The sequence below is a fragment of the Mytilus californianus genome, unplaced genomic scaffold (genome assembly GCF_021869535.1).
Source record: "Mytilus californianus isolate M0D057914Y unplaced genomic scaffold, xbMytCali1.0.p SCAF_4, whole genome shotgun sequence".
In the NCBI taxonomy this organism is placed as follows: Eukaryota; Metazoa; Mollusca; class Bivalvia; order Mytilida; family Mytilidae; genus Mytilus; species Mytilus californianus.
In genome coordinates, this window is record NW_026262690.1 from 104,380,269 (window position 1) to 104,396,412 (window position 16,144).

The 16,144-nt window shown below is 32.0% G+C and overlaps 1 protein-coding gene across 1 annotated transcript in view; it reads left to right on the forward strand.

The window, feature by feature from the left end:
• LOC127738961 (ryanodine receptor-like) overlaps positions 1 to 16,144 on the forward strand; it is a 154,684-nt gene that overhangs the window by 67,464 nt on the left and 71,076 nt on the right. Inside the window, exons 55-67 of the mRNA XM_052250461.1 lie at positions 2,825 to 2,954; positions 4,793 to 5,032; positions 5,961 to 6,183; positions 7,138 to 7,394; positions 8,180 to 8,379; positions 9,970 to 10,190; positions 10,667 to 10,898; positions 11,189 to 11,431; positions 12,291 to 12,380; positions 12,592 to 12,726; positions 13,211 to 13,276; positions 14,308 to 14,383; positions 15,661 to 15,784. Coding sequence (XP_052106421.1) covers positions 2,825 to 2,954; positions 4,793 to 5,032; positions 5,961 to 6,183; positions 7,138 to 7,394; positions 8,180 to 8,379; positions 9,970 to 10,190; positions 10,667 to 10,898; positions 11,189 to 11,431; positions 12,291 to 12,380; positions 12,592 to 12,726; positions 13,211 to 13,276; positions 14,308 to 14,383; positions 15,661 to 15,784 — 2,237 coding nt within the window. The remainder of the gene's footprint in view (positions 1 to 2,824; positions 2,955 to 4,792; positions 5,033 to 5,960; positions 6,184 to 7,137; positions 7,395 to 8,179; positions 8,380 to 9,969; positions 10,191 to 10,666; positions 10,899 to 11,188; positions 11,432 to 12,290; positions 12,381 to 12,591; positions 12,727 to 13,210; positions 13,277 to 14,307; positions 14,384 to 15,660; positions 15,785 to 16,144) is intronic.

A 16,144-nucleotide genomic window follows, 5' to 3' on the forward strand; every position in this document is an offset into this window, starting at 1 on the left:
TACTTCACTAACACAACTAGAAAAGGCATTGATAATATAATATATAGCTCTGCAGTGATAGTGTCAAAAATCTTAAAACATTTGAGGAAATTAAAATGGAAACTACGGTAATTATATATGATTATGGATGGGTTTAGAAAAGGATATGCCACAGTACTGTTTGAATATTTAATTTTTGTGGCATCCAAACTTCATTGAATCATTTACAATTACAATCTGAGAATATTACTACGGTTATACAATAGGCTTTGTCCATTTGTAACCAATGGGCCCAAAAATTAATTTGCAATTTGCAGTTTGAATTTTTCTTCTAACTCATCAACTGGTAAAAGATCTTTTTGCTAGTAATAGGTTGTTAGAGTATAGCAAGTGCATTGTAACGAAAATATTCTTAGCACCAAATTCTAGAATTTGACTTTCTGTTTCATGCAATGTTTGCAATAATTGAACATCTAGTTACCAGAGTTAATTCTATAGATAAAAAGGGAGACCTTTGTGTTAGTTCACATAGTCTTTATAAAAATACTGTGAAATTGAAATTTGTTATGAAAAGAATATGATAAAATAAGTGTTGCATTGTTTTTATCTCTAATTTTCCACGACAACGTTACTGCTATAAAACAATTTGAAGTCTTCATACATTCAGTACTAATAAAACATTTTCTAATAACAAATGCTCCTTCAGTTACAGAGAATATTTCAAATGTTTTAAGATTTTCTTAGTACATGTAATAACAATCAGTAAACACAAGCTTTTACATCCAGCCTTAGCTTAAAGCAAATAAGCACAGGAAATTACTTTTGTTTTCTTTGCACTGAAGCTTACAATTCAGGAACTGAAGAAAACCTGGGTAAGTTTAAGTACCTTTCCATCTAAGAATCAAGCAGGAGGTGTTTAAAAACAACAGGTAAATAATAGTTAAAAATCTGTTAAGGTGGTACCAAACACCTTGTTTAAAATTAATTTGGCTTGTTTAATTTTCATTAGATTTTGACAAAATATTTACTTTGACTCTATGACAAAAATATAAAAATTTCGAAAAACTTGAACCACACAATTTATTGGAAAAATTTCATTGGATATATAGCAGTTTGGCAAACACGAACTTTGACCATTGAGAAACTAATATTTCCTTATTAAACAATAGAACGTGATTAAAACGTTCAGCTATCTTTACAGAGTTATCTCACTGTAGTGTTATGTACCACCTTAAATTATATTTTTATCTGTATTTTGTTTTGAATATAAAGGAGAAAGAGATGTACAGTATTTTTTATTTGTGCTGTGTTCATGGATATAAGTAGAATGTTCTGTAAAAAATCATTCTAAGGGAGACAACTCAATATTTTGAAATGAAATGCTTGCAAGATTTTGATGTTAAAAAAAAAAAAAAAACTATAGCCTTTTTCCAAATGAATCCTATTTTTAATCTGCCTGATTCTCATATGGACTACTACTTAAAAGTTATTTGTAAACACATTCCTGTTGATGTTTTAACTTTTTTTTTTCGTGGCCCAGTTTTAGTTTTTACTGTAAAATCTGTTCTATATTTTATTACGTTAAATTTTATTTTATTTTCTTATTTGAAAATTACTGCTATGGCTGGAGAAGAAAAGTTCTTTTCAAAAGTCCTGAACGAGACAGTTTTAAGTGTTAATGGCTGACTTGATTCCAATTTTGTTATCAGCATGTTTAGTACTAGCTCTCCCTAGTAGTGTTAATGTGATGACTCACCAGTTAAAAAAAAATTCATGTACAAAATCAATGTTTTGAAATTAGTTTTTTCCAAAGAATGTCATTAATTGTATAATATGAGTATTAGGGTATGGATGGTACTCTTATCCGTAAGACTGGCATCCTTCCAAATATATTTTTTGTTTCAAACATCAATACTTAAAATCTGATGTAAAAGCAATTAAAAAAATAATGGTTGTTGTTGAAAATTAAAACTGAAGAAGAACTGTGTATAAATTTGACGATCACCAATCAAGTTGTTCTGACAGGATTTGATACCAGCAGTCATGTCAGGTTTATTGACCTTAAAACTTATTTGCTTGAAACTTATCAGTTACATTTGATTTATATAAAGGCTGTATAAAAATGTAAGGTATTTAAAAAAAAAAAAACTAACTTCTACAGTGGAACAGCTTATTTCCACTGAATCATATTGGTTTCAATTTATAATTTTTCAAACTGCTTTTGACAACTTAAGATTGGTTAAAATGTTTATGGTTTTTGTTAGATATATAGATAGCTCACCAGAAATACTTAATGCATTTCTTTTACTCTTGAATCTTGAAAGATTACCTTTCTCTTTAATTTTGTATCCATTTGTATTCAATTGTTTTGTTGGCAGGATGATAAAGTTTTCTGAGATCCGTGTAACTAAAACAGAGGATATTTTTAATAGTCGCTAAATTTCACAATAGTATTAGAGAATAAGGATATGATATGAATTTTTACTTATATATAATATTTTTCATGTTGAATAACAGTTGAAAAGTCAAAACTACAGAATTTTCCAAGGTCATCTGATAATAAATTGGCAATCTCTTTCTTAAATTTTGGATACAAATCCTATATTTCAGTTGACAATGTATAAAATTAAGATAACTCCAGGTGAAATTCACAAATACAGTTCATATGTTTCAGATGTAATTCACAAGATGTGTAATCTATATAATGAGGAGGATTTTTTTCTAATAATTTTCACAGTTTTTTTTTTTTTTTAAATTGAATGAAAAACTGTGGGGACTACAAATTTAGTGAATTATAAGTAAAACTGAAATATTATGCACCATTTAGAAATGAATTTTATTATAGGATGCAGCAGCAGAAATGGTAGTGATGTGCTGCAGATTCTTGTGTTATTTCTGTAGAACAAGTCGGCAGAATCAGAGAGCCATGTTTGAACATCTCAGCTACTTACTGGAGAACAGCAGCATGTTACTGGGTAACTTTCATTTCTATACACGTATTAAAAAAGGAGGGGTATGAACTTTTAGGGACATGAAATGAGAAATTATTTTCAAGCAATACAAGGTCATCCACAAATAGGAAATTTACCTTTCTAAACAAATGGTAGAAGCATAATAATTGTCTCAAATAATTTATACAGTTTGAAGTTGACTTACTTTGCCATAATCTGCATTTTTACCAAATATTGTTAGTTGTTTTCATTATGGTTTATTCCATTCAATCATACTTTGTTGTAAGGGAGTCGCAGTATTTCTAGGTGATTATACAATACACCTTATCGCTATTTGTCCGCCATTACTGGACATCACAAAGGTTCCCGAAAAATTTTGACATCACAATAAAAAATATCTGATGCCACAATGGAAAAGTGATTGTTGTATGACGTCAAAAGTTCAAGCGGTGCAGATTCTCAGGTCAACGGCGCAGATTTCCAAATATCGATAAAGGTGTATGGAAGCAGGGTATAACTTCATTTGTGTTCTGTTGTATAAAATAAAATAAGAGTGGTAAATGAGGATACACGCAGAGTATAACATAAATTAGGATTTCCTTACACACTTTATAAAAAAAAATGAACCATTGCATGAAGCAAAAGAAGTTTGTTGTACAAGACATATAATAAGGAGCATCATGCAGGAGATAAAGGTTAATTGTTACCTTGCCTGAAAATAACTCTTTTATCCCCTTGAAATTTCCATAGGTAACACGTTATAGAAGCAATTTTGTTTTTGTCTCGCCTTGACGGAGTCAAAAAGCGAAACATAGGTATGCTGTTTCCGGCGTCGGCGACGGCGTCAACAATGTATTAGTTTGTGATTAGGTCTAGTTCATGGTGACCCACTAGTGGTAGGTCAATGATATTTGGTATGCAGTTGTATTAGCATTGGCACATCTCATTACCATGGAGATTATTTGGCCCCACCCCCTCAATCAAGGTCTATTGACTTTGAAACTTTTCATAGTTAACATGTATTAGTTTGTGATTAGGTCAATTTATGGGGAACCACTAGTGGTAGGTCAATGATATTTGGTATGCAGTTGTATAAGCATTGGCATATCTCATTTCCATGGAGATTATTTGGCTCCGCCTCCTTAGTCATGGTCTATAGACTTTGAAAATTTTGCTAAGTTAACATGTATTAGTTTGTGATTAGGCCAGTTCAAGGGGAACCATTAGTGGTAGGCCAATGTTAATTTGTGTTCAGTTGTATAAGCATTAGCACATCTCATTTCCATGGAGAATATTTGGCTCCGCCCCCTCAGTCATGGTCTATTGACTTTGAAACTTTTGCTTAGTTTACATGTATTAGTTTGTGATTAGATCAGTTTAAGATGAACTGCTAATGTTAAGTCAATGATATTTGGTATGCAAATGTATTGGCATTTGCAAATATCGTTTCCATGGAGATTATATAGCCCCACCCCTGATCATGATTAATTGACTTTGAAACTTTTACATAGTTTACAAGTTAATGTTTGTGTTTAGGTTTGTTTAAAGGGAACAACTTATAATAAGTCAGTGGTATTTGGTATGCAGTTGTATTAGCATTGGCACATTTCATTCCATGGAGATTGTTTAGCCATGTACCTTCAGTCATGGTTCATCGACTTTGAATATTTGCATAACTTACATGTTAAAGTATTGCTATTTAATTTCAACATTTGCATTATCAAAACTACAAAAAGGCAAGACATATCTCTGTGATAACAGTTTATTCTTCCTAGAAAGTTTGGTTTGTTAAATTTGAATTGATTAACTCGAGATGTTCTTTTTTAGTACAAATTAAGTAGAAATGTGAATTTACTTTTCAGCTCGTCCTTCACTTAGAGGATCATGTCCACTGGATGTAGCTTACTCTTCATTAATGGACAATAATGAACTTGCTTTGGCCCTTAGGGAGACTAACTTAGAGAGGATAGCAATGTATTTATCTAGATGTGGGGTCCAAAGCAATGCTGAGCTGTTAGAAAAAGGCTACCCTGACATTGGTTGGGATCCAGTTGAAGGAGAGAGATTCTTGGATTTCCTTAGATTCTGTGTGTGGGTCAATGGTAAGTGGGTATTTTTTCCCATATGGCTATGTAAGTTCGTAAGTGCCCACAAATTTTTATTCTGTAAATATATATACAATGATAGTTACAAATAGTATAACTATACCATTGAACAATAGTATTCTTAGAAATAAAACAGTTATAAATGAAAATATTAGAACCGAACCTTAAAACTAAGAAATAGAAAAACCAACTTGTAGATATATAGCTAATAGTGCAAGCCATCTGCAGGCTCCAACTCCTGAATACAGAATACAGGTATGAAAAGTTATTGCAGGTAAGAAAGGATTTTTTTGGTGGTAACTAGAAAGCATGCAGATAAAATGGTGTGCTTGATTTGGATTTGTCATTTGTCAAGCGTCAATGTAATATGATAATAAGTATGACACATGAAATATGATATGAATATATGTATAACATAGAAAAACACGAATAACAATAAAGATAAAGAAATATTTCATGCGGTGACACTATCACTGGTCAATATCTCTGCTAGTTGACTGTTCTTCCGTACAGGCATGAAAATACAGAAATTGTTTTAGTTCAATTTGCTGTTATAAAATTTCAAAATCGTTTTAAAATGAGAATGGGTCTCCCTCAAGCATAGCTCTGATTCCTTGTATGGGTTTGGCATACTTTTAGTTTTGGCATTATGTATTTTATAAAGCTACCTTAATTTAGCACCTGAAGCAGTTAAGTTCATTCTTTGAATCTGTTAAAAGAAAGGCCAATGAAACATGTGTCTATTGTCAGTAGAGAAATAAGTACAAACACCTTATACTACCCATTAATTAGATCAAATGGGTTTGCCCAACTAGAAATAAACAGAAGACTACATCAAAGACCAAAAAGATATAAGTTCATTGCCATTCTTGGTCTTTCGAAAAATTATATCTATAACTTGTGTCAAATTTATTTTAAATATCAGGTGAAAGTGTGGAAGAAAATGCAAACCTAGTTGTCAGACTTTTGATTCGTAGACCAGAATGTCTAGGCCCTGCATTGAGAGGTGAGGGAGGTGGTCTTTTCAAAGCAGTTAAAGATGGAATTAAAATGTCACAGCAGATAATTACAGCAAGGGATGGCAACTCTGCTCACTTCCTGTCGGCCATGATGGATGATGACTCAGATGGTAGAATCTTGTATCAGAGGTATCTAATATTATTTTGCCAGAATTATTTTTTAGAAATTCCTAGAAAATAGACATTTCTTAAGTATTTGCAGAAGAAAGACATCTCATTGATTAAAATTGGGAAGTTTTAAATTAAATTTTAGCTGAAAAAAAGAATAATAGCAGAAATGATATTGCAAATTGGCTTTTTCAAATAGCAATTCCAAAAATACTGTAAGTTTTCAATAACAGACAGAAAAGATAAGATTGAGTATGGAAATGGTTAATGTGTCATAGAGACAGCAACCCGACCAAAGAGCAGAACACAGATGAAGGCCACCAATGGGTTTTCAACACAGTGAGAAAATCCCGCACCCGGAGGCGGACTTCAGCTGGCCCCTTAACAAAAATGTGTATCAGTTCAATGAAAATGGACGTCATACTAAAATTAAAAAACATACAAGACTAACAAAGGCCAGAGGCTCCTGACTTGGGACAGGCGCAAAAATGGGGCGGGGTTAAACATGTTTTGTGAGATCTCAACCCTCCCCCTATACCTCTAGCCAATGTAGAATAAACAAACACATATAAAAAAAGGGCATATTTAAATTTCCATCTCAATATCTTCTGTAAACAGTATTCAATGTAGGTCTTTGTAATACATGTTGGGAAAAGTTCTATACCATCAGCATGTGAAAGAATCCTATTTTAAGGTGTCATTTGGAATCCTGTTGCAAAGCAAAATCTCTTATATTACCATTACTCTTATGTTCCGCCTAACAGAAGTTCCACTGGAAACTTTGATATAAACAATGTCATAATATCTGTTCCTGTTGGAACAAATATTCTATACCAATTATTCCGTCAGGAACATTTACTGTAATATTTATTCCAGTGGAAATAATATTCCAGAATATTGTTTCCATTTGGAACTTATATTATGAAGGAACTTCTATTCCATGACACAACAAGCAATACATTTATCTTTTTTCAGTAAATATGATTTCAACACCTTACCACCAGAAGATGACGAGGACTATATAGATATGGGAGGAGCCATTATGAACTTTTATGCTGGGCTAGTGGACCTTCTAGGAAGATGTGCCCCAGATGCTGAGACCATTAAATCTGGCAGAAGTGACTCAATCAGAGCAAGAGCTATACTGAGAAGTTTGGTGTCCATGGAAGACTTAGAAAAAGTTCTAGGATTGAGCTTTATCCTTCCTGCAGGACCTGCTATGTCTGCTGATAGTATGTGTTATGTGTTTTTTTATGCCCCACCTACGATAGTAAAGGGGCATTATGTTTTTCGGTCTGTGCTTCCGTTGGTTCGTCATTCCGTTCGTCCGTCTGTCCCGCTTCAGGCTAAAGTTTTTGGTCAAGGTAGTTTTTGATGAAGTTGAAGTCCAATCAACTTGAAACTTAGTACACGTTTTTCCTATGATATGATCTTTCTAATTTTAATGCCAAATTAGAGTTTTGACCCCAATTTCACAGCCCACTGAACATAGAAATTGATAGTGAGTGGAGCATTGTACTATGGACACATTCTTGTTTTATGATAATTTTAGTAGAAGTTAATTTTGATTATCTTGAGAAAAGAGTTTATTATAATTTTGATATCAGGAAAAAAAGTGAGAAGTATATGACCTTTGCTAGTTAAGTTATCATTTATCTGGATATTGATTGTAAGTGCAGATATTTGTTTTTTCTTGAAAATAGCTAGTTTAGATATTTCTTTCAAAATTGATTTTAATGAATTCTTGTAAAAGTAAAGGATATTACAGTGCTATACCACATATTAAGTAGTTTTAGTAAAAGAAAGACATTTTTCGTCAGTATTTGTAAATTTTTTTTTTTTAGAGGAATAACAGTATGACTGCTAAATGAGGATTCTTAATATATACAAAAAAAGAGAAAGCAATCTTTATTTTATTACAGTCTCTTAGGGATTCAATGATGTTAGCTAATAAGTTTTTTTTTCCTTAAAGTTAGGATATATCTTGTTTATACCCTGAATATTGTTTTATTTTCAGCTGAAAGCCAAGAAGGAGATGAAGGTGGCGCTCCAGAGTCAGACATGCCCCCAGGTCTAAACCCAGTCCACAAATCCTCTATCATGTTATTCCTTGAGAGAGTTTATGGTCTTCCTGACCAAGAAACTTTCTTCAGGATTCTAGAAGAGGGTATTCTCCCTGACCTGAGGGCAGCTACAACTCTGGACACAGTAAGTAAAGTAGGTAGTCTTTTTTTTCTAAGCCTGAGCCGAGTGATCCTTTTATGTTCATTTCCAGACCAAGTAAGTTTAACGTTTGAAAGTACCATGTAGACTTGTACAGCAACCATATTTCTGTCAATTAATGATACTTTTCACACCTTGTGTAGAATAAGAGTCTTGAAGAAACTTCCATATGGTTTAAAAGATTGTCTATCATTGAAGCCATATCATATGGTAAGTTCTTACATGACTTTTTGGAAAAATGGAGTCGTCGTGTCTTTAACCTCACATCTTCCTCTATTCATATTCATTCTCAGAATATTTAAAATTTTCGATTAATGCAGAAATAATTGGTGTGTTAACCAATTTTCTTGAAACTAGTCATTTCAGTTTAAATTCAACTGTAGAGTTCTGTCCAACAATCTGGGTTTCAACTACTGAATTGACTACAAATTGACAAGCTAATGGTAAAATGATGATGAAATTAAACATGTTTTAGAATGTTGGTAACCACATGATTATTTTTGAATAAACATCACGTCTTCATTATATTATTAAAAAAGAATTTAGTGGTTGCTGATATTACAAGTGATTTGATTAATGTAAAAGTACTTTTATTTGTGGATTACAATGCACCAATTTCAAGTTCAAGGACGTTTCTAACCCAACGAAAAGACATTATGCAAAAATGTTTTATTAAATGGACAATGCTTGTATTTTACAGATTTTTATTAATTCCTTGTTCAATGAATTTTGAATTCAGGGTTTCCAACATTACACACAGTAAAACAATGGAAAAGGTTGTTAATAAAAAATGGTACTCCACAAATAAAAGTACTTTTACGATTTAACCCATTTGAACTGAACTGACATGCAATTGTATATTAAAATGACCTTTTACCGGTATTCTGATTCACATCATTTTCCTTCATACAGTCCTTCTTATCCTGAAATGATAACACATATGTACTATAATTGTAATTACATGTGAGGTTTATTTTAATTTCATTGACAATAGAAGATCCAGAATTGCATGGAAGTCTGATTTGACTTTTAACTCAATCAATTAATTGACCAGTTGTTTTGCATTTTATTCATATTGAAATAATTTTACTACAAACCAGCATGAATTTTTTTTTGCTCTAATTTTATTTCACTTAGGCTGTAAATGCCCTTAAAATCATATTTTGATGCTTATTTTTGTGTCAACATTTTTACATATTTAATTATCACATTTTGATGCATATTTAGCTTTCACAGTTTGATACAAACTTACTTGTCACATTTTATTACATATTTTTCTATCAAATTTTGATAAACATAAATATATTGTCATTTCTGTGCTTTGTTCATTGATTTGTTGAATATATTTTTTCAAGGGTCATCTTCTAAAGTGTACAAAGTGTATGTCTAAAATTTTTATAATTAAAAAAGACTCAAATTCAAATGATCTCTTAAGTGATTTTCATATCCCTTTTGACTGAGTATGGGTTTTTAACAAAAAATGCTTTTTGTTAACTATGGGAAATTGTTGAGAATTAGAATTCTTGGGATCTCCTCTTCAATGTAATATCAGTGTACATGATATATTTTATGTAAAACTTTCAGGCCTCTGCATCGGAAAGTGATTTTGCTTTAGCACTGAATCGTTACATTGGAGGTTCTGTTTTACCACTGTTGACCAGACATAGTCACTTCTTTGAGAATGCTGACCATGCTTCAACTCTATTGGACTCTACACTGAACACTGTGTACAGACTGTCAAAGTGCCGATCATTGACAAAAGGTCAGAGAGAGGCAGTCTCGGACTTCCTCGTCTCATTTACAAAGTAAGTTCTTATGATGTCATTAGTATATAAACTTACAAAATAGAGTGAAAAGGTGTTGAAAGCTGTACTTTGACCTATAACTGTTAACTTTTTATAAATTGTGACTTGGATGGAGAGTTGTCTCATTGGCACACACCATATCTTCTTATTTATATGAAAAGTTTTAGGTTCAGATGTTTAAATATGTGGTATATGCTTCTGTTAAATTCAATGCAATAGACTCAATTTATTTATTTTGCTGGAATTAGTAAAAATGTGATGAAAATTTTTATTGTTTTTACATTATATAGTATTATAATTCTTGTCCCACAATGGTTAATGATATGAAATTAAGACGTTTATCAACCATGTTTATTGATTTAAGTTTGTAAATCTTAATTAGTATTAGAAACTGATATGTTGGCTGAATGAATTTTATAACACATTATTATTAGCTCGTGTATCTTGTATTTTATCTTGATAAAATTATCTTGCAGTCAGTTGAGACCCTCCATGATGACTGGTTTGTTAAGGAAACTTACAGTGGATGTTCCTCATCTAAATGAGAATTCTGTTGTACCATTACGAGTGTTGACAGCTTACTACAAGAGATGTGGATCATACTATAGTTCTGGTGGATCATGGGGATCCTATGGATCAGCCACAGATGAGGAGAAAAGACTCACAATGATATTGTTTACTGGAATATTTGATTCATTGTCACACAGGGTAAAGACGTTTTATGATTACCTTCTTTGGATTTGCAGACAGTGTTCTCAACATTTGGTCTGATTAGCTCATACATTGTGCAACATCAATTCATGATATAAAAGGAAAGATAATAAGTATTGTTGCATCTGCCATTCTCTTTTCCATGGTGAAATTTGAATCCCCGTTTGTTTATGAAATAAGAATTGTTTCTTGTTTAAAAAAACTAGTAAACAGTTAAAAAATTGCTGTCCAAATAGGAAGTTGCCTTGACTGTCTTGTAGAATTTTACCATTATTTTATGTTTTCAGGAATATGACCCAGAATTATTTTCCAAGGCCTTACCATGTCTGTCAGCCATTGGCTGTGCCTTGTCACCTGACTATTCTCTTACCAAACAAGATGACATGAGGATAATAGATGTCGGATCTAATTTGGATGGAACATATAATCCTCAGCCACTGGACACAAGGGGAATCTCCATTAACCAGTCCTTAGATCAAGCTATAAGCAAATTTGCTGAGCATTACCATGATGTTTGGGCTATCAAAAAGGTAAGTGTATGAATCAAATAACTGATCATTTCGATTTAGTTTCTATCAAGAGCTGTGAGAAAAAATGAAAGGTTTTAAAGTCAATATTGCTCAGATGATTTCCTGTTGAACTGTTTTGGTTTCAACCCCTGCTATATTTATTCAAATAATTCTTGATTAAAATAAGTAACATCAGACCTCTTGCTGGAAAATTGGGTACAGATATCTGTGGTTTATTTTGTAATTAACCCTAATTTTTCCCATAAGTATGACTTTAGAAAGTCTTAGTTTCAAGGAAAAACATATGTGTTGGAGAACCAGTTCGACATGATCAGTTATTATATCCACAAATTTAATCTAGCATGTATTCACTCTTTTGATTGATTGATGTGTATTTGAAAGAGGGAACATTGTATTTTGTTTTGCTTTGTTAAAAATCTTAAGAATAAATGTTTCTTGGTGATTTTACAAAAAACTCTTTTAAAAATAAGGACATGTGGTATGATTGCCAATGAGACAACTATCCATCAAAGTTCAAATGAAGTGGATGGAAGCAATTATAGGCAACTGTACGGCCTTCAATAATGAGAAAAACGTATGTCTTTAAAAGGATTTAACTAATAGAGTATTGTCTTTGTATTAGAAACTGTAAATTGAGAAATTATTGCGATGTTTTTATTATTGTGAAAAATGCAACAGGGTTATAATCGCAATAATTTAAACTTGCATTTTGAAATTTTTTATATGAATTAAACAGGATTTTTCTCAATATCGCAAAAATTGAAATCGCATTTTAGTCTAAAATGACAAATTCGCAATAATAAATGCACGCAATAATTTATGAATTTACAGTAGTCTGAATTGTGTTTTCCTTTTACAGATGGATAGTGGCTGGCTCTTTGGTACTATGTATGACGAAGATAGAATGACACATCCCCTATTAAAACCATACCATTTACTGGATGAAAAGGTATGTTTACTTTTCACTATATTTGGATTTGAAAATGTGTGTTAAAATCTAATATGTAAAAAAGAAAAACAAATAGATAAGCTTTGGAAAAAATTCGGTAAAGAAATATTGTAGTTGAAAATGCCTTAAAAAGTCTATTGAATTGTTGTGTAGTCTTCATAATATTGATTGATCTTATTTGTTGTTTATGTTCATTGATTTATTTTTCCAGTCAAAAAACAAGTATATACATCCTGCCAAGGAGAGTGTAAGGTCAATGTTATTCTGGGGATGGGCTTTAGAGCAGGACCAACAAAGACAAGCTGCCAACAGAGACAGTATGAGAAGACGGATGTCCAAAGATGGGGTAATGTGTCAATATATGAAGCATCTGTTAATTTAACTTTACAATTTCTGTTTAGAAATTTATTGTTGAAACAAAATTTTGACATGAATCAATATATTTTATTTTATGTTTATCTTCATTAGTAAATATACATGAAGGCACTGTTTGTCCCAAATTTAATTTTTTTTTTTTTATTTTGGTGACTTTTTATAAATTTTAAATCTTCAAACTTTTAAAGAAAAGTCAACTCTTTGAATTTTAATATTATACTTACACATGTATAGTTACTTTGAAAAAAAACAAAGATAAATGCAGAATGTAAACAATTTGATTTTTGGTTGGACATACATAGATCAAGAAAGGGCAATCATGAAGTACAAACAGATTTTAACTTAAAAACTTAAATTTGTGAATAAAAAAGAACAGAAATTTCTTGTGTATTACATCATTTTCTCTAACCAAAAAATCTTACGAGGATAAAAAAAAAACGATTTTTTTTTTCCAGGCAAGCCATGGATACAGTCCTAAGCCATTTGACCTCCGTAACATGACCTTGACAAGAGATATTCAGGTATAATTTATATTTATAAATGTTTGTATTACTGTAAAATAACAGATTAATGCTGAAAACTATTTGAAATATTTGGAAATAGGCAACTTGTATATATATATACATACCTCCTCATTTAATGTTCAGCCAAAAGCACTGGTATATTAATAAATTGTTCTTTCAGTTGGTCATAGCACCATTTTGTTATGGTTCATTGTACAGCAGCATTAGTTAATCAACACAATTCAGAAAGTTGTGATATATATGTTGTGTACAAGATGTAAGTTTGTGCAAATTATAATTTGTACAGGGTTTTTGTATAAGTTATAAGTTTTTTGACACATACCTTCTTGCACCAGGTGATACAGGTTTATCTTCTTAAATGTGCCAGTTAAATGTTTTAAATTCAAATTTATATACTTCAACCTAACATTTAATGCTATTCTCTTTGTCCTCAAACTGGAAATAAGGATACCTGAATGGTTGAAATTCTAATTTTATTTTTCTCCTTGTAACATATTCATAGCCATAAAAAGTCTTTTTGTGGTCTTATAATGTTTGTTGTATCAATGCTTAGTATTAGACTGTATCATGTAGTTGTGAAAATATGACAGAAATATGCGAAACAAAAGATGGTGTGCTTGCATCATCCATTTGTGTTAAGCAGTTCATAAAACACTGATAACTTGTACAAAAAATCTGTACAAATTATAATTTGTACAACATTACAACTTGTACACAACATATAGACAACATATTAATTATCTGGTTCTTCTTTCTTATGCCAAAACAGGTAGATTGGAGTTTTTAATAGTTTACTGAGGACTCACCTGAGCAATTTTAGTTTCCAACACCAGCAAATGGATTAAATTGCTTTTAATAAAATTATGTTGAAATTGGTCAACTGCAAAAGAGTTAGGTTTATCGATTTTTTTTGCAGTCTGCACACAAATACTAATACATGTACTCCATATATTTCCATTGTTATAGTCATTAGAATGTAGAACTGTATTGTTTTGCTGTTCACATGCATTATAAATTATTTATTGTAGAATATGATAGAGAAATTATCAAATGATTCACATGATATGTGGGCCTTTAAGAAAAGGGTGGAGCTTGAAGAACTTGGTAAGCAGCAACTATAGATATAATGATATTCTGAGATATTATACAGATATTGTGTGCTATAAATTCAGACATTTTTGCAATTTTTATGCCCCCGTACGTATGTACCTCACGAAATTGGTTTTCGTTCTCTAACTTTAGTTTGCCTCAAACCAAATGTTATGAAACTTATACACAATGCTTATTACCACAAAACACAGATCAAGTTCATTTTTGGGTGGCGTCACTTTAACCGCTCTGGAGTTATGCCCCTTTATAACGTTAATTGCAAGCTGGGGCATCATGTGTGTCCCATGGACACATTTTCCATTTATTTATTATTGCAAAAAATTGGGACAGGATTGGTTCTGCAAAATTAAAAACTTGCATTATGAATTTTGATAGCATTATTTGTATGAAACATTTCCTGAAATCGTAATAATTAGTCTTACATGTTTGTCAATTATTCAACAATAGCAATATTAAATGCGCACAAAAGCTTTTGAATCGACAGAATATAGGACTGCAAAATTTTTGCCAAAAACATATTTTTATAATGGAAATAACTTGTAAAACATATGGAACCATCTTTGTTGAAAAGACAATCAACAGTCTAATTCCAGAGGAAATCCACTCGTGCGGCAAATTAAAAGCAAAGACATCAAATGTAGACATTGAGGTGGCTTTTGGAAATTATGTTTGTGTTGTTGGGTTGCTGTTTCATTGATGTATATACCACATTTTTTTTTTGAATTCAAAAACAAGAAATTACAACAAAACTAAAATTGACATTAGGTACTCAAGAAGAGTAATAAAATTGAGAATGGAAATGGGGAATGTGTCAAAGAGACAACAACCCGACCAAAGAGCAGAAAACAGCCGAAGGCCACCAATGGGTCTTCAACACAGCGAGAAAATCCCGCACTCATAGGCGTGCTTCAGCTGGCCCCTAAACAAAAATGTGTACTAGTTCAGTGACAATGGACGTCATACTAAACTCCAAAACATATAAATGAACTAAAATTAAAGATCATACAAGACTAACAAAGGACAGAGGCTCCTGACTTGGGACAGGCGCAAAAATGCGGTGGGGTTTAACATGTTTTGTGAGATCTCAACCCTCCCCCTATACCTCTAGCTCTAAGCATATTCTTGTTTATTGGTGGATCATTATTTAATAGAGATAGTGGCAAATTGCATGTTACACCTGTTCTATTCCTGAGTTGTCAAAGACAGCAATGAGGCATATTTGGTAAGGGTCAATCTGTAAATGAAAGGAAAGATTTGAATTTATTTTATAGGTGGTGGTGTTCATCCTCTTACTGTTCCTTATGACACACTGACTGACAAAGAAAAGAAGAAGTACAGAGATCATGCTACAGAACTTCTCAAATTCCTACAGTTCCAGGGTTTTAGAATATCAAGGTTAGTGTAGAAAACTTCTCAAATATTCATTATTTGTGACTAAGTCGAACAGAAAATTCAGCAATGCTTGATACCTTTAGTTGTCATTGAAATTTATTTATATATTTTATTTATTGATTGGTGTTTAATGCCACTTAAAGCACAATAGTGCTATTTTGTGGCATTCAGTTTTTATTGGTGGAGGAAGCCAGAGTGCCTGGAGAGAACCACCAATTTCGGTAGGAAAACTGACAATGCTAGACAATTAAGATTGTAGTTGAGCGCACCTGCTATGTGCGGGATTTGAACTCACAACCTCAGTGTTGACATGCTAGTGATACAGTGGTTCGACTACTTAGACCACTCAGCCATCGAGGTCCC